The sequence below is a fragment of the Chiloscyllium plagiosum genome, unplaced genomic scaffold, assembly GCF_037043375.1.
Source record: "Chiloscyllium plagiosum isolate Xiang-an unplaced genomic scaffold, Cpla_swu_hap1 HiC_scaffold_12, whole genome shotgun sequence".
NCBI classification, from domain to species: domain Eukaryota; kingdom Metazoa; phylum Chordata; class Chondrichthyes; order Orectolobiformes; family Hemiscylliidae; genus Chiloscyllium; species Chiloscyllium plagiosum.
In genome coordinates this window covers 59,259,286-59,284,072 of record NW_028270150.1, presented here as the reverse complement: position 1 = coordinate 59,284,072, position 24,787 = coordinate 59,259,286, and the positions used below count along the sequence as shown (strand labels likewise).

At 42.9% G+C, this 24,787-nt stretch overlaps 1 protein-coding gene across 6 annotated transcripts in view; it reads left to right on the top strand.

The window, feature by feature from the left end:
* Positions 1-24,787, top strand: part of arl13b (ARF like GTPase 13B) — a 132,969-nt gene that overhangs the window by 10,415 nt on the left and 97,767 nt on the right. For all 6 annotated transcript variants that reach the window (XM_087992861.1, XM_043700789.2, XM_043700788.2 and 3 more), the window contains exons 3-4: positions 12,173-12,243; positions 17,563-17,812. In XM_087992861.1, the coding sequence (XP_087848987.1) occupies positions 12,173-12,243; positions 17,563-17,812 (321 nt within the window). The remainder of the gene's footprint in view (positions 1-12,172; positions 12,244-17,562; positions 17,813-24,787) is intronic.

Below are 24,787 nucleotides of genomic sequence, written 5' to 3'. Positions count from 1 at the left end.
TTTCCAAAGCTTCCACATCCTTCTTATAATGCGGTAACCAGAACTGTACACAATACTCCAGGTGCGGCCGCACCAGAGTTTTGTATAGCTGTAGCATAACCTCATGGTTCCGGAACTTGATCCCTATATTAATAAAAGCTGAAACACTGTGTGCCTTCTTAATGACCCTGTCATCCTGGGTGGCAACTTTCAAGGATCTGTGTACCTGGACACCGAGACCTCTCGGCTCATCTACACTACCAAGAATCTTACCATTAGCCCAGTACTTTGCATTCTGGTTACTCCGACCAAAGTGAATCACCTCACATTTGTCTGCATTAAACTCCATTTGCCCAGCTCTGCAGCTTATCTATGTTCTCTGTAACCTACAACATCCTTCGTCACTGTCCACAACTCCACCGACCTTAGTGTTGTCTGCAAACTTACTAACCCACCCTTCTATGCCCTCATCCAGTTTGTTTATAAAAATGCGGTACACTACTGGTAACTGGACTCCAGGATGAACATTTCCCATCAACCACCATCCTCTATCTTCTTTCAGCAAGCCAATTACTGATCCAAACTGCTATATCTCCCACAATCCCATTCTTCCGCATTTTGTACAATAGCCTACTATGGGGAACCTTATCGAACGTGTTACTGAAATCCATATATACCACATCAACCAGTTTACTCTCATCTACCTGTTTGGTCACCTTCTCAAAGAACTCAATAAGGTTTGTGAGGCACGACCTACCCTTCACAAAACCGTGCTGACTATCCCTAATCAAATTATTCTTTTCTAGATGATTATAAATCCTATCACTTATAACCTTTTCCAACACTTTACCAACAACTGAAGTAAGGCTCACTGGTCTATAATTACCAGGGTTGTCTCGACTCCCCTTCTTGAACAGGGGAACCACATTTGCTATCCTCCAGTCTTCTGACACTATTCCTGTAGACAATGACGATTTAAAGATCAATACAAAAGGCTCGGCAATCTCCTCCCTGGCTTCCCAGAGGATCCTAGGATAAATCCCATCCAGCCCAGGGGACTTATCTATTTTCACACTCTGCAGGATTTCTAATACCTCTTCCTTGTGAACCTCAATCCCACCTAGTCTAGTAGCCTTTATCTCAGTGTTCTCCTCGACAACATTGTCATTTTCTAGAGTGAATACTGTCGAAAAATATTCATTAAGTGCTTCCCCTATCTCCTCTGACTCCACATATAATTTCCCACTACTATCCTTGATTGGCTCTAATCTTACTCTCGTCATTCTTTTATTCCTTAAATATCTATAGAAAGCCTATATATCTATATATCTATAGATCAGGTTTACCCTGATCCTATCCGCCAACAATTTCTCATGTCTCCTCCTGGCTCTTCTGAGCTCTCTCTTTAGGTCTTTCCTCGCTACCTTGTAACCCTCAAGCGCCCTAACTGAACCTTCACATCTCATCCTAACATAAGTCTTCTTCTTCCTCTTGACCAGAGATTCCACTTCCTTCGTAAACCACAGCTCCTGCGCTGTACAGCTTCCTCCCTGCCTGACAGGTACATACTTATCTAGGAGCTTTTCCTTGAATAAGCTTCACATTTCTAATATGCCCATCCCCTGTAGTTTCCTTCCCCATCCTGTGCTTCCTAAATCTTGCCTAATCGCATCATAATAGCCTTTCCCCCAGCTGTAAATCTTGTCCAGTGGTATACACCTATCCCTTTCTATCACTAAAGTAAACATAACAGAATTGTGATCGCTATCTCCAAAGTGGTCACCTACTTCCAAGTCTAACACCAGGCCGGTCTCATTACCCAGTACGAAATCTAATGTGGCTTCGCCTCTTGTTGACCTGTCGACATACTGTGTCAGGAAGCCCTCCTGCACACACTGGACAAAAACTGACCCATCTATAGTATCGTACTATCGTGTTCCCAGTCAATATTTGGAAAGTTGAAGTCCCCCGTGATAACTACCTGTCTCTCTCACTCCTATCGAGAATCATCTTTGCTATCTTTTCCTCTACATCTCTGGAACTATTCGGAGGCCTATAGAAAACTCCCAATAGGTTGACCTCTCCTTTCCTGTTTCTAACCTCAGCCCATACTACCTCAGTTGACGAGTCCCCAGACATCCTTTCTGCAACTGTAATAGTGTCCTTGACCAACAATGCCACAACCTCCCTCTTTTACCATCTTCTCTGTTCTTACTGAATAATCTAAATCCTGGAACCTGCAACAACCATTCCTGTCCCTGCTCTATCCATGTCTCCGAAATGGCCACAACATCGAAGTCCCAGGTACCAACCCATGTTGCAAGTTCACCCACCTTATTCCGGATGCTCCTGGTGTTGAGGTAGACACTCTTCAAACCAACTTCTTGCTTGCTGGTGCCACATTGCATCCCTAAAATTTGATTTCAGACATCCCTACTCTCAACCTTTTCTATAGTCGAACTACAATTTTGGTTCCCATCCCCCTGCTGGATTAGTTTAAACCCATCCCAATAGCTTTAGTGAATTCCCCCCCCCACGATATTGGTACCCTTCTGGTTCAGATGAAGATCATCCTGCTTGTAGAGGTCCCACCTAACCTAGAAAGAGCCCCAATTATCCACAAATCCAAAACCTTCCCTCCTGCACCATCCCTGTAGCCACGTGTTCAACTCCTCTCTCTCCCTATTCCTTGCCTCACTAGCACGTTGCACGGGCAACAAACCAGAGACAACAACTCTGTTCATCCTAGCTGTAAGCTTCCACCCTAGCTCCCTGAATTTCTGCCTTAAATCCCCATCTCTCTTCCTACCTATGTCGTTGGTGCCTATGTGGACCACGACTTGGGGCTGCTCCCTTTCCCCCCCAAGGATCCCGAAAACACGATCAGAGACATCACGAACCCTGTTAGTAAACTGGAAAGGGTGCAAAAAATATTTACAATAATGTTACTATGACTGAAAGGTTTGAGTTATAAGGTGACGCTGGATTGGCTGTGACATTTATTCTAAGGAGTAAGAGGTAGAGGGAGGACATTGTAATGATTTACAGGATCATGAGATACATAGATAAGCTGAAGAGACAAGGTCTTTTCCTCAATGTAGGGGAGTCCAAAACTCGAAGGCATAGGTTTAAGGCAAGAGGGGTAAGATTTAAAAGGGACCTAAACATATAAAACATAGAATGTTACAGTGTGGTACAGCCCTCAATGTTGCGCCAACCTGCGGAAATAATCTGATGCCCATCTAACCTACACCGTTCCATTATTATCCATATGTACGTCCAATGCCCATTTAAATGCCCTTAACATCGGCGAGTCTACTACTGTTGCAGGCAAGGCGTTCCACGCCCCTACTACTCTCTGAGTGAAGAAACTACCCCCAATATCTGTCCTAAATCTCTCACACCTCAATTTAAAGCTATATTCCTTCACCATCCAAGGAAAAAGGCTCTCACTGTCCACCCTTTCTAATCCTCTGATTATCTTATACGTCATGATTAAGTCACCTCTCAACCTTTTCTTTCCAATGGAAACAGTCTCAGTTCTCTCAGCCTTTCCCTGTAAGACCTTCCTTCCACACCGAGCAACATCCTAGTAAAGGGTCCGCAGAACCCTTTCCAAAGCTTCAACAACCTTCCTATAATGCAATGACCAGAACTGCATGCAATACTCCAGGTTCGGCCTTACAAGTGTTTGTACAGCTGAAGCATGACCTCATGGCTATGAAACTCAATCCCCCTACCAATAAACGCCAACGCACCATATGCCTTCTTAGCCCTATTGATCTGGGTGGCAACATTCAGGGATTTATGCACCAAGACACTCAGATCTACCTGTTCATCTACACTGCCAAGAACGTTACCATTTGCCCATGAAGGGCAACCTTTTCACTCAGAGGGTGGTATATATGGAATGAACTGTCAGAAGAAGTGGTAGAGGTGGGTCCAATTAGAACATTTAAAAGAGATTTGGATGGGTACATGGGTAGGAAAGGTTTAGAGAGATGTGGGCCAAGCACAGGCAAATGGGACTTGTTCAGTTTAGGAAAACTAGTTGGCATAAAGTAGTTGGGCCAAATGACCTGTTTCTGTGCTGTGCGACTCAATGACTCTATAAGTAGAGCAGGCTAAGGGGGTACCTGATTGAGGTATACAAAATTATGAGAGGCATACACAGAGTGGATCGTGACAGCCTTTTCCCCGTGGCAGACGTGTCTAAAATTGAAAAGTGAGGGGCACAAGTTGAAAGTGAGGAGTAAGTAGAGGGGATCTGAGGAAAAATAAATCACCCGGAAGCTGGTAGAAATATAGAACATGCTGCCTGAGAGGGTAATAGAGTCAGGTACTCTTGCAATATTTCACGAACCTCCAGGTAAGCACTTAAAATTCATAATAGGCTATGGACAAAGTACAGGTAAATGGCATTAGCGTAGTTTGATGCTTCTTGGTCAGCATAGATGAGATGGACTGAAGGACCTGTTTTCTATGCTGTGTGACGTTATGCCTGTAATACTGTAAGATCATAAGAAATAGAAACAGGCATAGGCTCATTCAGCTTCTCAAGCCTGCCCCACTGTTAAAGTAAATTTCGGATGACACCAGCTTCAGATCGCGGACACTTTCTTTCTGAAAACCATGGAAGAGATCCAGAGTGCCACCAAAGGAGTCTGGCAGTCTTCATGTGGAGGCACTCCCCAGTGAACCTCTGGACATTACAAGTAAACAGCATTTTTTGTATCTTATTCAAGTATAATTGATACAAAGGTTTCTGACATCACAAGGCAGAATACAAATCTTGTTAACAATGTGTTTTTCACTCTCACAATAGCTGGAGATCGCTGCTGTCCTGTGACAATATTAAACTGTTCACAGAAACTTGTGACTATACTGTTGTCAATCTCATGCTAATTGATAAAGGGGTAGATAATAAGTTTTAGGATCAGGAGTGTGGTTAGTCCTCACATACTTCCTTGCCAGTTAACAAGGTTATATGCATGGAAACAGGAGGTAGTTAATGGGATGTCTGATCAGGGCTGCCAGTCCTATTCAAAAAGTGAGTATGGCTCAAGACGGCTTTGGTGGTTTAGTGGCAGCCAGCACCCTGCTGTGATCTCTGGTCTCTGCCTGCCACGGACAGGCATACAGTCAAATACATAGAGAGACATTCCAATAGGGAAACTTTAACCCTTGAATTTCCACTGCCTCTAAGCACTAGGGTAAGCCAGTGAAACAGAACATTTCACTTTTCGGGGTTCACAACCTTCATCACCATCATTCTGTAAGATTGTGGCTGATATGTTCAGGCCGCAAACCCTTTTCTGTGCCAGCTCTTCATTATAGCCCTCAACTGCTTGATATTTCAAAAATATACCTATCTCCTGTTTTAGTATTTTCAGTGATCTAACCTCCAGTACACGGGGGTATAGAATTATATACATTCACAGGTCTCTAGGAGAAGAAATTCCTTTGTACCTCAGTTTTAAATGAATGTCCCTTTTTCTATATAACTATGCCCCCTAGTTCGAGATACTCCCAATTGTGAAAAAATCTTCTCAGCATCTAATCTGTCGAGACCCCTGAGAATTTTGTATGTTTCATAAGATCACAGTTCGTATTTTCAGTTCTAATGAATAAAAGCCAAACCTATTTTGCCATTCCTGGTAAGTCAAACCATTTATCCCAGGCACCAGCCTGATGTAATACTTTTGAACTATCCTTTCCTAAATATCGGGGGCACAACTGCACACCGTATTCCAGGTGTGACCTCACTACTGCTTCTTACAATTCAACTGCTTCAACAAACTTACCTATTCTTAAACTTAACACCCAAAGCAATAATGCATACAATTCTATTTTAGTCAACCTGTTATTTTTTTCATTTTTTTGTCCAATCTTCTAACCTACCATTCCGTCCATGTACAACTATGTGCTTTTTCCTTTAGTTTGATACTAACATTCTTAGTTAACCAAAGGCCCTCCTCTTGGAATTTTTCTTCCTTGTTGAAATGTATCTATTCTTAGTAATTTAAAAAAAAGTTTGCTCTTATAAGTTTAGCACTGTATCTGTATTGCCTTATATCGTAACCTAATTTGCAAGTTCATTTTATCCAGCTCTGCTGTTAAGCTCTCATTATTGCTTTTAGTTAATTTTAAGTCCTGGACCCACTCCTCTTCCCCCTCAAACTGAGTGTGAAGTTTATTCATATTAAGACCACTGCTACCTAGGAGCACCTTCGTTATCAGGTCATTAATTTATCCTGTCTCATTGCACAATACAAGGTCTTATTGGCTCCAGAAAGTACTCATCAAATGAACAGTTCCAAAAAATATGCTATGAACTCTTCATCGAAGCTACATTTGCAGTCTATATGCAGACTAAAAGTCCCTGTGATTATTACCATACTCTTCTGACCAGCTCCCCTTATTTCTTCCTTTATAGTCCATCCAATCATATGGTTACTAGCTCAATTAGTTGGACGGCTGGCTTGTGATGCAGAGTAACAGCAACATTGTGGATTTAATTCCTGTAACATCTGAGGTCACGTTGAAGGTCCTGCCTTCCTAGCCTTGCCCCTCACTTGATATGTGGTGATGCTCAGGGTGAACTGACCACCAGTAGTCTCTCTTCAATGAGAGAGCAGCCCTTGGGACTTTGGCAAAATGTCTTTACCAATATTTAAGGTTAAGGGGCCTGTATATCACACCCACAAGTGACCTCTTAGCTTTGTTATTTCTCATCTCTATACAAGCCATTTCTGTTTCTTATCTTGTATCATCCAATTGTATTAATACCACTGTTAGTTAACAGAACCACCTGTCTAGCTTTGCTTAGTTCCTGCTCTTCCTAATTGATCTGTAGTCTTGAATATTTATGATATAAATATTCAAATTTAGCAGTTGTCCTTTTATATTAGTATTAAAGATCAAAAGAAACCTCCCGGAATTGGGATACTTGGCATTGGTACCAGTACTAATATGGAGCACTAAACTAGTTAGGAGAAGGTCAAAACGCACATGGCACCAGATTATAGTCCAACAAGTTTATTTGAAATCACAAGCTTTCAGAGTGCTGCCCCTTCATCAGGTAAACTGAAGAGAGCAACCAGGAACAGAATTTATAATCAGAGAGATCATACAAATAGTGTGTGCGTGGAGCATTGACAGGCAGAATAATAGGTCTCTGCAGGTAATCAAGCGTGCCAGATGGTTTGAGTAAAGTGTCAACAGCTAAATAACAAGTGAAAGAATGACCTATAATCTGATTAATTGAGACAGGGAGATAATTACAAGCAATCAAAAATAATGTGGTGCTGGAGACAAACCAAATAACTAGAATAACTTAGTAGGGATAAGAGTCGCACGCCGAGGGTCTAACCAAAGTAACAAGTAATCTAAAACTGTACAAACTAATTAAGGTGAAGAGATCATAACAAGTTATCAAGGTGATTGTGTCAAAACAGGACGGTAAGAAAGATTTTGCAGAATAGTACAGTGGGGTTACATGTAACGTGACATGAACCCAAGCGCACATTTGAAGCCACCTTCATCGCTATGGAACTTGGCTATCAGTTTCTCCTTGGCAATTCTGCATTGTTGCATATCTCAACAATTGCCTTGAAGGATGTCTACCTGAAGACTGCTGAAGTGCTCCCTGACTGGGAGAGAACATTCCTGACAGCGATTGTTGCTCTGCATCCATTCATCCATTATCTTAGCGTCTAGATGATCTCGCCAATATACCTTGCCTCACGGCACCCTTGCCTGCAGCGTGTGTGATAGACAACATGGCTGACTCACGTGAGTATCTGCTGTGTACGTGGTGGATGATGTTCCCATGTGTGATGGTAGCATTCATGATGTTCTGGCATGTCTTGCAGAGGTTGCCATGGCAGGGTTGTGTGGTGTTGTAGTCAATATTGTCCTGAAAGCTGGTAATGGGCTGCGAACAATGGTCATTTTAAGGTTTGGCGGTTGTTTGAAGGTGAAAAGTGGAGGTGTAGGGATGACCTTGGTGAGATGTTCATTGTCATCAATGACATGTTGAAGGCTGCGAAGAACATAGCACAGATTCTTTGCTCCGTGGAAGTTTTGAATGATGAAGGGTATTCTATCGGTCATGTCCTGTGTCTGTCTTTTGAGGAGGTCATTGCAGTTTTTCCCTGTGGCATGTTGGAACTGGCAATTGATGAGTTGAGCATTGTATTCCGTTTATATGAGGGTGTCTTTCAACATCTTTAGGTGTCTGTCATGTTCCTCCTCGTCTGAGCAGATCCTGTGTGTGTGCAGGGCTTGTCCCCATAAGGGATGACTTCTTTACCATGTTGAGGGTGAAAGCTAGAGAAATGCAGCATTGGGAGGTTATCCATGGGCTTGTGGTAGAGTGAGGTACTGAGGTGTCCGTCCTTGACAAAGATGTGTGTGTCCAAGAATGAGACTGATTCTGAAGAGTAGTACATGGTAAGTCTGATGATGGGATGAAACTTGTTGATATTGTTTTGTGGTTGTTTCAGTGATTCCTTACCATGAGTGTAAAGGAAGAAAATGCCATTGATGTATCTGGTGTATAGCATTGGTTGGAGGTCCTATGCAGCAACAAACTCTTGCTCAAACTTGCATGAAAATGTTAGCGTATTGGGGTGCAAATTTGGTCCCCATGGTTGTTCTGTGTGTGTCTGGGTGAAGAGCTGGTCCCCATGGCTGTTCCATGTGTCTGGGTGAAGAGCTGGTCCCCATGGCTGTTCCATGTGTCTGGGTGAAGAGCTGGTCCCCATGGCTGTTCCATGTGTCTGGGTGTAGAGCGGGTTCCCATGAATGTTCTGTGTGTGTCTGGGTGAAGAGCTGGTCCCCATGACTGTTCAGTGTGTGTCTGGGTGAAGAGCTGGTCCCCTTGGCTGTTCTGTGTGTCTGGGTGAAGAGCTGGTCCCCATGGCTGTTTCCTGTGTCTGGGTGAAGACCTGGTCCTTCTCTCACCTTAAAAATATGCTCTCTTGTCTTGAGATATCCCAAGCTAAGGAAAAAACAACTACCATTAACTCTACTTATACCCCAACCTATTTATAAACTTCTATAAGGTCGCCTCTGAACCTCCTATGCTACAGTGCAATATGTCCTAGCCTATCCTTATAACTCAAACCTTCCATACCCAGCAACATCCTGGTAAAACTCTTCTGAACCCTCTCCAGCTTAATAATATCCTTCTTATAAATGGGAAACTAGAACTGGACACAATATTCCAGAAGAGGCCTCACTTATGTCCTGTACAACCTCAACATGACTTCCCAACTCCTATACTCAAAGGACTGAGCATTGAAACCAAGGATGTCAAAATGTCTTTTAAACCACCCTGTCTATATGTAAACTTCAAAGAACTATGTATCTGCAGCCCTGGGCCCCTCTGTTCTACAACACTACCCAAGATCAAAGTTTGTCAGACTGACAGAAGAGACACAACAACAGTGAGACAAAGTATCGTACCTCTAAGAACAAGGAAAAGATAAACACATAACCTCAACGCCAAGGAAAAGGAAGCACTAAAATCACTAAGAAACGATAAGAACATAATCATACTACCAGCAGACAAAGGCAGAATGACGGTCATCCTGGACAAAGCAGACTACATCCAAAAAGCGCAACAACTACTTGCAGATACCAACACCTACCAAAAGAGGGAGTATGACCCCACCCCACAGTTCGCCAATAGGATAAACAACACACTGAGGAACCTACAAAAAAAGGACAGATAACCAGGTTTGACCTACAGAGAATGAAACCTGAAAGCAACAACACCCCCAGATTCTATGGACTACCTAAAGTGCACAAACCCGACATCCCACTCAGACCCATAGTATCACTACCAGGGACACCATCACACAAACTGACTAAAGAACTACAGCAGAAACTGAAACACCTGATCAGCGGATCCAGACACACTCTATACAGTCAACACAGGAATTCTTGGACATCATCAGAAATACACATATAGACAAGGAAGAAACCATGGTCTCATTTGATGTAACTGCACTGTTCACCTCTATCGACAAAACCCTAGCCAGAGAAACAATAGCCAACCTGCTGGACATCCAGAACAGACAACAGAACGTTGAACCTATCAACAAAGACGGCATACTCAAACTACTGGACCTGTGCCTCACAACACACTTCACATTCAACAACCAAATATATGAACAAATCAACGGCACACCCATGGGCTCACTCATCTCTGGACTCCTAGCAGAAGTGGTAATGCAAAGATTAGAACAAACAATCTTACCGCAAATTCAACCCAAACTCTGGGTCAGATATGTGGATGACACCTTTGTAATTAAAAACACAGAAATAGAGAACACCCACCAGATCATCAACGTCACACTCACAGGAATCCGATTCACTAGACAGGAAGAAAAGGACAACCAACTACCATTCCTAAACGTGATGGTACAGAGAACACCTAACGGAGAATTCACCACAAAGGTATACAGGAAAGCCACACACACAGACCAAGTCCTGAACTATGAAAGCAACCACCCCAACACACACAAAAGAAGTTGCATCAAGATACTATTCAAAAGGGCCACAACACACTGCAGTACACCAGAACTGCAAAAAGAGGAAGAAGAACACCTATACAATGTAGTCGCCAAAAACGGATACCCGCATAATTTCATCAACAGATGCCTAAGGGAAAGACAACGGAACAAGGACATGCCGCAACCCAAAGGACTAGCCACACGACCATACATCAAGAGCATTTCCGAACTGACAGCCAGACTACTGTGACTACTAGGACTCATAACAGCACACAAACCAACAGCCACTCTCAGACATCAACTCACCAGAACGAAGGACCCGATACCCAGCATGAGCAAAAGCAATGTAGTGTAATCCCATGCAAGGATTGTACAAAACACTACATAGGACAAACAGAAAGACAGCTAACGATCCACATCCATGAACACCAACTAGCCACGAAACGACATGATCAGCTATCCTTAGTAGCCACACACGCAGATGACAAGCAACATGAGTTCGACTGGGACAACACTACTATTTTAGGACAAGCCAAACAGAGAACAGCCAGGGAATTCCTAGAGGCATAGCACTCATCCACAGATTAATCAATAAGCACATTGACCTGGACCCAATATACCGACCTCTGCAGCGGACAGCTGGAACTGACAACCGGAAGCGGCAGATTCAAACCACTACAAATGGCGGAGGAAACATCACAGAAGCACTTCACAGGAGGCTCCCAAGCACTGAGGATGTCATCTAGACAGGGGACAAAACGTCTGCAACACAAATTCCCAGCTCGGCGAACAGAGCCACAATAACTACCCAAGACCCTACCTTAAGTTTAGGAACTATTTAGAGTGAGCTGAATGAAACATGGAGAAGCAGGACTATCTTGGATAGTTGGATTGTGACCACCTTTGTGTTCACTGTGGCCCAAAGGTGCTTTCCTCATTCACTTTAGCTTTAAATTGAAAAATGCTCTATGATTGCACCCTTGAATTCATCTAATTTTTATACAGTGAGTCTTCAAAACCAGTTGCTCTTCCTTTTGTAATACTTTCTCTCCTGCTCTCTCCCATCACCACCTCCCTCTCTTTCTCGCTTTCTCTTACTCGCTTGCTGTTTCTTATTCTCTCTCTCTCTCTCTCTCTCTCTCTCTCTCTCTCTCTCTCTCTCTCTCTCTCTCTCTCTCTCTCTCTCTCACACACTCACACACTCACACACATACACACACACACACACTTTCTCCTCAATGCTTTGCCAGGATTTATTGCTGGAGCGTTACTCTTTGGCTGATAATGGTTTCCATAGGCACTAGTCCAACATCTACTTTTACGGTGACAATAGGTAGCTATTGTCACCGTAAAACTATATAAAACTATAATCATTATTGATAAATTGTTTTCGGGTTTTGTCCTCTTAATTTATGTGACGTCAGTTCCTTGTAGTTTGCTCCTTTAAAGTATATTCAACCCAGTATTTTAACAGTGATCATACTAATATCACAGCACAGTTGGGTCGTAATCTGGAAATTGTGACTTTTAATTTTATGATTAAAACTGTATATTATTCCAGTTTTATTCATGCTCTGACATGATGCCTGACATCCATGGTCTAACATGCTTTTTGTAAAGTATTGTATGTAGGAGTAATCTTATCTAAATACAACATGTTCTTTTCACAGGAAAGTAACTCTAGTGATGGTAGGGTTGGATAATGCTGGAAAAACTGCAACTGTGAAAGGAATTCAAGGAGGTAAGAAGTTTTTGGGGATCCATTGAAACTTTAACTTCTCTCTCTGCACATGCTGAAACATACTGAATTTCACAGAAGATCTTGGAGGTTTTAAAGCATTAAAACTAAATTTAAACTCCTTTTCATATTAGATATTCAAATGCTGTAGTGTGGCACTTCTCTCAACTAAGAAAACTAAGCTCTTAAACATACCTGAAAATTTTGACCTATTGTACCCATAGTTTTGGCACAATGGCCACTCTTTTGCGACAAGATGATATTTATGCTGAAGTGCAGACATAACAGTGAGGCAATTGTAAAGCGCACATATTGTGAAGCAGTCAGCTTGTATCACTGACTTGACACCAATGCTGCCATTTTGCAATCTTACCAATCGAATTAATGCCCTTTCTTAACCTCTCGCTGTTGAACATGAATTTTAGTAACTGAAATAAAGCCCCAATCAATACTACTCAAAGTGATCATCCACCCCTTTTGTATTAATTACTGATTATTCTGTCATAGCTCTGTTTGAGTTTATGCAAGGGCATGGCATTTTAAGAAGTTGGTTAAAGTTGGGTGGGAATGGTGCTGCATGTAGGGAAGCTCTTTGTTGTCAACTGCACCCAACTATGAATGCTACAATTGCAATTCCCCATGGCTACAGCAAAAGAGCAAGATGAAGCAAATTCAACAAAGACAACACCAAAGAGAGAAGAGGAGGAAGAAAGAGAAGAATCGCTGTCAGCAGGATGCTTTATCATCCCGGGGTCTTCTGGAGCATTTCTCTTACTTCCAGATAAACCAGGAGCTGTGTGTGCAAAATCTGCTTTTTTAAAATTTCTGCCACTTTCTGAAACCAGATCTGCAGCTTCAGAATTGAGTGGATGTCCCTGCCACTGTAAAGGTGACTGTGGCTCCTGAATCTCTCCATATGGCCTCCTGAAAAAGGCAATATATCTAACAACTCTCTTGCAGCGTTGGAGAATTGACAAATGCTCTTTGTATTAGAACAGGGGACTTATTGTGTTCTCGCTGAAAAGAGAAATGTAGGCAGAAGACATATGATTTTACAAATCTTATGGGATAGCAGGTTTCCCTATTATGCCACCAACTGAGTGAAACTGACTTTGCAGCATTTCAATGTTGCAATGTACGACATCTACAAAGATTTGTAATTGCTGAATGCATATTTGGAGTGTTGCTAGGTTCAGCACATGATGCTGTGAACTGTCCTGGGTACTTTCATTCTGAAAACGGTTCAACTGTTCCCTCAACCTCTGGAATTCCGCTTTCTCTAGCTTTCTTTTCATTTGTAAGTGACTCTATTCTATCCTTTTTAGGTCGAATGTGGATGACCTCCTGTTCTCCTTCATGAAATCCTGTTGCTATAGTTTTTTTGCCCATTAATTTTATCAATCTGTTTATAATGTTTCAATTTCCTCTTAACTAATTACTTATTTTGTTTATCTTGGTATCATTAGCAAATTTGGCATCTATGACTATCTAATTCATTTAAGTTATTAATAAATACAATGAATAGTTGAGACCCCAACTTAGCTTATTGTGGGTCACTACATGGGGCACCCTGCCATTTATACTTAACTGCTCTTTAGTGCTGTTTTATCTCTTGCTCAGCCAATTTCCAAACCAGGTCAATAATTAGCTGTCAATTCCGTAGTTATCTTTCTATTAAAGTAAAAAAAATCAGTTGGGTTCATCAGATGACCTACCTGTTACAAATCCATATTGGATTTTAAGTGAATAAAACCACTTATGGTACATGAAGCTCTTGGTTGTTACAGAAGTCTTGACCACAATATGTGTACTGTTGATGGCACTCAACCTTGCTGTAATCCTGGTAATCCTACTGTGACTGCAATACCCATAGTCATTTCCTGCTGGCTTGTGTGATTCAGAAGAGGCAAAATAAATTCTTTAAATCTGGAAAACAGTCCATTTGTGATTTGTTTTTGCAGGAATGCATTGCAGCTATACTTTAAATGCATTCAGCAAAAATTGAATCAGCTGCATTGGAATTTGGAGCTGTTGTTACTTTACTGCATTGCTTGTGTCAGTTAATAACATTGGGATGAAGGGCTTTTTCCCGAAACGTCGATTTTGCCTGTCCTCGGATGCTGCCTGAATTGCTGTGCTCTTCCAGCACCACTGATCCAGAATCTGGTTTCCAGCATCTGCGGTCATTGTTTTTACCACCTTAATAACATTGGGATTCCAGTCACATGTAGACCTTGATGAAAATGATATCAGATAGATTGATTGGAGGGACGGGGGAGTAAATTTTGCATTTTTGTTTGCAAACCAATATTCCCATATTTGTGCTTGTTAATGGGTTGAAAATTGATCCTAATTCATGATACCTTTGTATGTAATTTCGGCAGTTTCTTTTTTTATTGCCTGTAAGATTCTATTTTGGAGTGAACACAATGCCTGAGAACTAAAATGTTGAGGAATGTTTTAATATCAGCTGAATATTTTCCAGTTTCCATCTGCCTTAGAGCATGGATCAGTACCTGGTGCTATGATGTTGTGGCCATAACAGACATGGGTTTCTCAGGGGCAGGAATGGTTGCTGGATGTTCCAGGGTTTAGAGCATTTAAAAAGAATAGGGAGTGGGGAAAAAGAGGAGGGGGTGTAGCACTACTAATCAGAGAGGGTATCACAGCTACAGAAGCTTCCATTGTCGAGGAAGATCTGCCTACCGAGTCAGTATGGGTGGAAATTATGAACAGCAAGGGAGCAGTCACCTCGTTAGGGGTTTACTACAGGCCTCCCAATAGCAGCAGGGAGATGGAAGAAAGCAGAGGTCGGCAGATTTTGAAAAAGTGTGGACATAGTAGGGTTATTGTAATGGGTGACTTTAACTTTCCCAATATTGATTGGAACCTCCTGAGAGCAGAAGACTTGAATGGAGCTGTTTTTATAAGGTGTCTTCGGGAGGGTTTCCTAACTCAGTACGTTGACAGGCCGACGAGGGGAGAGGCCATTCTAGACTTGGTGCTCGGAAACGAGCTGGGTCAGGTATCAGATCTCGTGGTGGGAGAGCATTTTGGTGATAGTGACCACAACTGCCTCACATTCTACATAGCTATGGAGAAGGAGAGGATTAGGGAAAATGGGAGGATATTTAATTGGGGAAGAGGAAACTATGATGTGATTAGACATGAGTTAGGAAGCATGGACTGGGAGCAATTGTTCCATGGTAAAGGCATTGTAGACATGTGGAGACTGTTTAAGGAACAGTTGTTGCAAGTGATGAATAAATATGTCCCTCTGAGACAGGCAAGAAGTGGTAAGATAAAGGAACCTTGGATGACGAGAGTGGTGGAGCTTCTCGTCAAAAGGAAAAGGTAGCTTACATAAGGTGGAGGAAGCTAGGGTCAAGCTCAGCTCTAGAGGATCACAGGCAGGCAAGGAAGGAGCTCAAAAATGGTCTGAGGAGAGCCAGGAGGGAGCACGAGAAAGGCTTGGCGGAACGGATTAGGGAGAGCACAAAGGCATTTTATACTTATGTGAGGAATAAGAGAATGGTCAAAGAAAGAGTAAGGCCGATCAGGGGTAGCACAGGGAATTTGTGTGTGGAGTCTGAGGAGGTAGGGGAAGCCCTAAATTAGTTTTTTGCTTCTGTTTTTACGAAAGAAACAAACTTTGTAGTGGATGAAATCTTTGAAGAGCAGGTGTGTATAGAGATAGAGGAAGCTGATATGCTGAAAATTTTGTCAAACATTAAAATTGATAAGTTGCCAGGCCCGGACCAGATTTGTCCTCAGCTGCTTCAGGAAACAAGAAATGCAATTGCTTCGCCACTTGCGAAGATCTTTGCATCTTTGCATCTTTGCTCTCCACTGGAGTCGTACCTGAGGACTGGAGAGAGGCAAATGTAATTCCTCTCTTCAAGAAAGGAAATAGGGAAATCCCCGGCAATTACAGACCAGTAAGTCTCACGTCTGTCATCTGCAAGGTGTTAGAAAGGATTCTGAGGGATAGGATTTATGACCATCTGGAAGAGCATGGCTTGATTAAATGCAGTCAACACGGCTTTGTGAGGGGCAGGTCATGCCTCACAAACCTTATCGAGTTCTTTGAGGATGTGACTAGAAAAGTTGATGAGGGTCGAGCTAAGGATGTGGTGTATATGGACTTCAGCAAGGCATTTGATAAGGTTCCCCATGGTAGGCTCATTCAGAAGGCCAGGAGGAATGGGATACAGAGGAACTTAGCTGTCTGGATACAGAATTGGCTGGCCAACAGAAGACAGCGAGTGGTAGTAGAAGGAAAATATTCTGCCTGGAAGTCTGTGGTGAGTGGTGTTCTACAGGGCTCTGTCCTTGGGCCTGTACTGTTTGTAATTTTTAGTAATGACTTGGATGAGGGGATTGAAGGATGGGTCAGCAAGTTTGCAGACGACACAAAAGTTGGAGGTGTCGTTGACAGTATAGAGGGCTGTTGTAGGCTGCAGCGTGACATTGACAGGAAGCAGATGGGCTGAGAGGTGGCAGATGGCGTTCAACCTGGATAAATGTGAGGTGATGCATTTTGGAAGGTCGAATTTTAAAGCGGAGTACAGGACGAAGGATAGGATTCTTGGCAGTGTGGAGGAACAGCAGGATCTTGGTGTGCAGGTACATAGACCCCTTAAAATGGCCACCCAAGTGGACAGGGTTGTTAAGAAAGCATATGGTGTTTTGGCTTTCATTAACAGGGGGATTGAGTTTAAGAGTCGTGAGATCTTGTTGCAGCTCTATAAAACTTTGGTTAGACCGCACTTGGAATACAGCGTCCAGTTCTGGTCCCCCTATTATAGGAAAGATGTGGATGCTTTGGAGAGGGTTCAGGGGAGGTTTACCAGGATATTGCCTGGACTGGAGGCCTTATCATATGGAGAAAAGGAGGAGGAGAGGGGACCTAATTGAGGTATACAAGATAATGAGAGGCATGGATAGAGTCGATAGCCAGAGACACTTTCCCAGGGCGGAAATGACTAACACGAGGGGTCATAGTTTTAAGCTGGTTGGAGGAAAGTATAGAGGGGATGTCAGAGGCGGGTTCTTTACACAGAGAGTTGTGAGAGCATGGAATGCGTTGCCAGCAGCAGTTGTGGAAGCAAGGTCATTGGGGACATTAAAGAGACTACTGGACATGCATATGGTCACAGAAAATTAAGGGTGCATACACGAGGATCAGTGGTCGGTACGACATCGTGGGCTGAAGGGCCTCTTCTGTGCTGTACTGTTCTATGTTCTACCTAAGTCCTCAGTCTCTGCTCTCCCAACATTCTTTATATATCTTTTTAAAAAATCTTTTCTTGTTTTTTGTAGAGTCTCTCGAGGATTTAGCTCCCACAGTGGGTTTTTCAAGAATTGATCTAAAACAGGACAAGTTTGAAGTCACCATCTTTGATTTGGGAGGAGGGAAAAGAATCCGCGCGATCTGGAAGAACTATTACTCTGAGTCCTTTGGTGTTATTTTTGTTGTGGACTCCAGTGATGTTGATCGAATAGAAGAAGCCAAAGACATCGTGGCAGAGGTCATAAGGCATCCTAAGATATCAGGAAAACCTGTGCTAGTGTAAGTATCTCTGCTGAGCATAAATCATAGATGCATATAATAGGTCTGTTCCTATTTTCTTATCCAGTATTGGGTATGTGCATTCACAAAAGAGTAATAATTAGATAATATAATGTAACAACAACATATTACACTAAATTTTAGTAAGTAAAACATTTGGTCAGTGTATTCTATTTCTGTGTGCAACAGCCCACAATTTTCTGCCCATTTAAGTAAATAGTTGTTAGCTTGGATTATTATGATGAATTTGTTGGACTTTACAGATTTAAGAACCTGTATTAAAGAGGAAATTGCAGAATTTCTGGGATAATATTAGAACTAGTGAACTTTCCTACTTTTGAGGCCACTAATGTGGTTTATATCACCTAATGTAAATTGCATTGTTAATAGACTGTTTACTTTTAAGGTTTGGGTGAAGATTCGTAGCTCGGGTGCTCGTTGTTGTGGTTCTGTTCGCCGAGCTGGGAATTTGTGTTGCAGACGTTTCGTCCCCTGTCTAGGTGACATCCTCAGTGCTTGGGAGCCTCCTGTGAAGCGCTTCTGTGATGTTTCCTCCAGCATTTATAGTGATTTGTATCTGCCGCTTCCGGTTGTCAGTTCCAGCTGCAGTGGCCGGTATATTGGGTCCATTCGATCCTTTCAAAGACGAAGGACCCGATACCCAGCATGAGCAAAACCAATGTAGTGTACAAAATCCCATGCAAGGACTGCACAAAACACTACATAGGGCAAACAGGAAGACAGCTAACGATCCGCATCCATGAACACCAACTAGCCACGAAATGACATGATCAGCTATCCTTAGTAGCCACACACGCAGATGACAAGCAACATGAGTTCGACTGGGACAACACTACTATTATAGGACAAGCCAAATAGAGAACAGCCAGGGAATTCCTAGAGGCATGGCACTCCTCCACAGATTCAATCAATAAGCACATCGATCTGGACCCAATATACCGGCCACTGCAGCGGACAGCTGGAACTGACAACCGGAAGCGGCAGGTACAAACTACTATAAATGCTGGAGGAAGCATCACAGAAGTGCTTCACAGGAGGCTCCCAAGCACTGAGGATGTCACCTAGACAGGGGATGAAACATCTGCAACACAAATTCCCAGCTCGGCGAACAGAACCACAACAACTGTTTACTTTTAACGTCAGTGGATTACAAGAAAGAAATGTGTGACAATTTAATTTTGTCCTGGTGATGAGTTGCTTATGAATGCAGATACAAACTAAACTGCCCCACTTCCAGTTCCCAGTTCAGATCAAAACAGTGTCCTTACAAATACAGCTTTTGTCTAGCAAGTAACCGGGGAGAGGGACGAGAAATCTGTATCGTTTGGGGTAATTGCAACTTGTAGGTAACATAATTCTGCTTTTCTTTTCCCCCAGTCTTGTCCTGGCCTCAGGTAGCCATCTGTCAGTCCTCACACGTTTTAAGTGCTACTTTCTATCATTAGGAGGTGGCAGAATTTTAACATCCGATATAGTCTGAATGAATGCCTAAGTTCTAATGGAGGGAGGGAACCGGTGATGATTTATTAATAAGGATTTTATTAGGTTTTGCATGATTGTGTACATATGGGGAGTAAGTAATCAGGATGATGTTATTTTACGGAGTGTGGCAAGCTAAATTATAGCTCTCGCACAAACGGGCTTACATTCTGTTTAAATACAGTTGACTTTTGGAGTATAACATTGGTATTAGAGAATGGTCGCGTCAGAAGTAAGGTTTTAGGGCATGATTGCCCATCCCTGTTTTCTGAAAATTAGCCTTATGACAAGTGGAAGAGCAAATTAGTTCTTTACCAATGAGGAAGCAAGTTATAGCCTCAGTACGTTTGTTACCACATAGAAGAATTGGAACCCGAAGATTTGAACAATGATCAGTGTTTGGACATATTTCTTAACTTTCATGGATAAATTTTATCAAAAGGATTATCTAAAGACTGCTTATGAGGTGTAGTCAGATTTTGGCAAACTTAGAAAAGCTGGGGACAGTTCTACGAGAGAGCACAAAAGGAGTTTATCAGGTTGAAGGCAAGACTGCAGAAATTTCATCTGAAAAATCGCCAAACGATGCTAGCATTTACATTATTGGACTGTGCCAGTGTATCAAGTATGGAGAAAGTTCTAGTTTTGATGAGAACTAAATTTGTAGATAGACATACACTACCAAGGCAAATGTCAGAGCACTGAAAAAATTGCTAGAACAGCATTCCTTTCCAGTAGCATTTATGTAGCACAAAGGGGAATACGACAGAAATTGGGTGACAGTGTTAGCAAATTGGTACGGCTGTCTAGCTACAGTGAGTAGTGGTCTGAGAGGAGAAGTATAATTAATAGAAATGAGGGCGGAAATGCTATTGATAATTTTAAGAAGTGAAGAGAATTTTTGGATTTGAAATAGTGAATGAATTCCAGAAATGCTCAGGGTGTGTCCAAACGATGTTTCAGGTGTGACTCAAAGTACTGCCATGCCTTGAACTGTCCCAAATGCTTAAGCACTTGAAACAAACATGAAACAGAGAATTCAGAGGAAGCAGATGAAAGTGTTGATCAAAGAGAGGACATTGTATTTTTCACAAGTGATGAATATATTGGTAGCAGAGCATTTCAATTTTGCAGTATTGGACAGTGGATGCATGTCTATTATGTGTGGAATAGACTGGCTGCATTCCCATCCAGACTCGCTAAGCAAAAAGAATCTGGAAAAAGTTAAAGTTGGGAGTTCCATCTCAGTAAAATCTTTGAAATTATTATTTTCCTCGTAAAATAGCTGGAATCATTATATCATTAGTGTGGATGTAGTGACCAATGAAATTTTAAAACAGACTACCAACAAAGAAAGCACAGATGAAACTGGATATATAAGAGGACAAATCTGTTATATTTGCAAATTTTTGAATTTGCAAATATATACAATTGGGAACATTATTGCATTCCTTCAATGGAATGTAACCCATCCACTGAAGACATTTTAAAGTATGTTATTCATATTGGGAGAGAAATTTAGAAGACAAAAGTCAATTGTGTAAAAATTACATAAGAAGCTGACCTATCCATCTTCTAAAAGATTAAACTGTTAGTAAAGGATGCAGAAATAATGGATGAGAAATACAAGAAATAAGTAAGAGATCTGAGATCTGTAAGGAATATTGAGTCTTCTCTGAGATTTAAGTGAGGTAGTGGCCTTGGATTTAAAGGTTTGGGGTAAAGAAGAAGAGAACAGCTTTATATTTTGTAGACTTGGCAACCAGATTTTGTTATAATATGTAATAAATATACAAAAATAATTGTGAATAACATAATAAAAATTGGATAGATGCCAGACTTGGACCGCCAGCAAAATTTTCACTGATAATGGAGGGAGTTTTCTAATGATTAATGCAGAGTTATGTGTGTGCATATGAATATAATAGTTCTGAATCAGGCAGCAGAAAGCCTTTTTAACAATTGTATATGTGAAAGGAGCTGGAAATGTGTTGCTGGAAAAGCGCAGCAGGTCAGGCAGCATCCAGGGAACAGGAGAATCGACGTTTCGGGCATAAGCCCTTCTTCAGGAAAAGGAACCAAGCAGTAATAGACAAAATAATTCATTAAAAGTTTTGGCACATTAGCTTAACTGTGAGTTATCATCCATGCTGACATGGGCGGTACATGCTAAGAATTTGTTACAGATGGTGGCAAGGTATGGTTCATATCAGTTTTTGTTATTAATCCTAAAGTTCCATAACTAATAGTGAACTCACCACAGCTTGGGAAGGGCCTAATTTAGTTATACATTTTGAGTATTTGAATGCACTTCATGCAGGCAGAAAAGCTTATGTTAAAGCCAATGAGTCAAAGAATCAGTGAGCATTCAGGACTATGGCAAGGCCCTTGGAAACAAATTTCAATCTGGCTGATCGTGTTTATTAAAGAGAAAGTGGCTGAAAGAATAGAGAAATCCAGGGAAGTTTATTGGTAAACATGGGTTTCCTCTTCAAGACTGTTTGATATGGATTACAAATTTATGAATTCTGAAGACGAGAAAGAAAAAAAAAGAAGTGAGATAGCTCTCATATCCAACTGTTGCATAGCTCTGAGGATCAAACTGCCATAATGAGAAGTTTGTCTGATGATCACAATGAGGTCAGGATCCTCCAAAAGAGCGACGAAATGTAATGGGGATTTGGAAGTTAAATAAATGTATGTTTCTAGAACTTTGTACTTCACAGTGTGATCTGCCACACTAAAATTGGGTTGATTTTGGTTTAAAGGTGAATCTACAATGCTTTACTGGCATTATAAATGATAGCTTGCAGCCATCTTTATGATACATGTAGATGTTCTTATTGTGTGGTATGAATAGTGAATTTGAAAACCTCCTAAGAGTTTAAGGCAGAATTCTGAATTGGAAGTTAGGCTTCTGTTGCCTTTAAGTCCATTGAATTGGAAATGAGGCAGAACAGTTCAAGTGTCACTTTAAACGGAATCCTATTTGGAAAATATTAGCCAAACTGGTATTCACAAAAAGATGCAGCTGCTTCCAAGACTGAAGTGGAGTAATTGTGAAGTATAATTGGGCATCAGAATTGGCTGTTAAAGTGTGGTGTTCGGAAAGCACAGCAGGTCAGGCAGCATCTGAGGAGCAGGAGAGTCAACGTTTCGGGCATAAACGTTTCATCTGGAATGAGGAGGCGGGGGAAGGGGTTGAGAGATAAACAGAAGTGGTGCAGGGCTGGGGGCAAGGTAGCTTGGAAGGCGATAAGTAGATGCAGGTGGGGGATGATGGTGATAGGTCGGAGCGAAGATTTGAGCAGATAGGTGGGAAGGAAGATGGATAGGTAGGACAGTTCAAAGCAGTGCCGAGTTGGAGGGGAGATGAGGAAACTGGTGAAATCAGTGTTGATGCCGTGTCATTAATGGGGTCACAAGGCAGAGGATGAGGGTTTCTTCCTCCAGGCGTTGGGTGGCTAGGGTTTGACGGTAGAGGAGGTCCAGGACTTGCATATCCTTAGCGGAGTGGGAGGGGGAGTTGAAGTGGTAGGGCACAGGGTAGTGGGATTGTTTGGTGCATATGTCCAGGAGATGTTCTCTGAAAAGTTCCGTGAGTCGGCGTCCTGTCTTCCCAATGTAAAGGAGACCACAATGAGAGCAATGGCCACAGTAGGTGAGGTGTTTGGATGTGCAGGAAAATCTCTGCCGAATGTGGAAGGATTCTTTAGGGCCTTGGATGGATGTGGGTGCAGTAGCAAGAGAAGGTGCCAGGAGTGGACGGTGAGTTGGTGGGGGGTGTGGACCGAATGAGGGAGTCGCGAAGGGAATGGTCTCCGTGCAATATTGATAGGGGTGGGGAGGGAAATATATCTTTGGTGGTGGGTTGGAAGGTGAAGACAAGGAGGGTTCTATTCTTGTTGCGGTTGGAGGGGTGGAGTTCAAGGGCAGAGGTGCAGGAAGTGAAGGAGATGCACTGGAGGGCATTGTTGATCACGTGAGAGTGGGAATTGAGGTCCTTGAAGTAGGAGGCCATCTGGGTTGGTCTGGAGTGGAATTGCTCCTCATGGAAGCAGAATTGACTTGGAATCCAAACAAAGTTGGGAGATGCTAGGCATATGCTTTAAAGAAATACTGGTATGATGGATTCTCAAGTGCAGCAGGATTATGATTGTACTTGTGGGAAAGGGAGGCTCTATTCTCATTGCAATCACCCACTCAGCTCCAGGTCCTAATCACACTGCAGCACCCTGCTCAGCTTCAGGTCCTGATCTCACTGTACCCACCCCGCTCAGCTTCAGCTCCTGATCACACTGAACCCACCCGCTCAGCTTTAGGTCCTGATCACACTGTACCCACCCAGCTTTGCTTCAGCTCCTGATCACACTGTAACCACCCCGCTCAGCTTGAGGTCCTGATCACACTGTACCCACCCAGCTCTGCTTCAGCTCCTGATCACACTGCACCCACACCGCTCCGTTTCAGGCCTTGATCACACTGTACCCACCGCTCTCAGCTTCAGCTCCTGATCACACTGTACCCACCCAGCTCTGCTTCAGCTCCTGATCACACTGTACCCATCCCGCTCAGCTTGTGGTCCTGATCACACTGTACCCACCCTGCTCAGCTTCAGGTCCTGATCACACTGTACCCACCCTGCTCAGCTTCAGGTCCTGATCACACTGCACCCACCCCGCTCAGCTTCAGGTCGTGATCACACTGTACCCACCCTGCTCAGCTTCAGCTCCTGATCACAGTGCACCCACCCTGCTCAGCTTCATATCCTGTTCTCACTGTCCCTACCCCACTCAGCTTCAGATCCTCATCACCCTGTACCCATCCTGCTCTGCTTCAGCTCCTGATCACACTGCACGCACACTGCTCAGTTTCAGCTCCTGATCACACTGTACCCACCCTGCTCTGCTTCAGCTCCTGATCATCCTGTACGCACCCTGCTCAGCTCCAAGTCCTGATCACACTGTACTCACCCCACTCAGCTTCAGGGCCTGAGCACACTGTAACCAACCTACTCAGCTTCAGATCCTGTTCTCACTGTACCCACCCTGCTCAGCTTTAGGTCTTGATCACACTGTACCCACTGCATCGGTCCTGCTCAGGTTCAGCTCCTGATCACATTGTACCCACCTCACTCAGCTTCAGCTCCTGATCACACTGCACACACCCCGCTTAGCTTCATCTCCTGATCACATTGTACCCACCTCACTCAGCTTCAGCTCCTGATCACATTGCAGTCACCCTGCTCAGCTTCAGCTCCTGATCACACTGCACACACCCCGCTCAGCTTCATCTCCAGATCACACTGTCCCCGCCCCATTCAGCTTCAGGTCCGGATCACAGTGCACCCGCCTCGCTCAGTTTCAGGTCCTAATCACACGGCACCCTCCCCACTCAGCTTCAGGTCCAGATCACACTGTACCCACCCCATTCTCCTGATCACACTGCACACACCCAACTCAGCTTCAGGTCCTG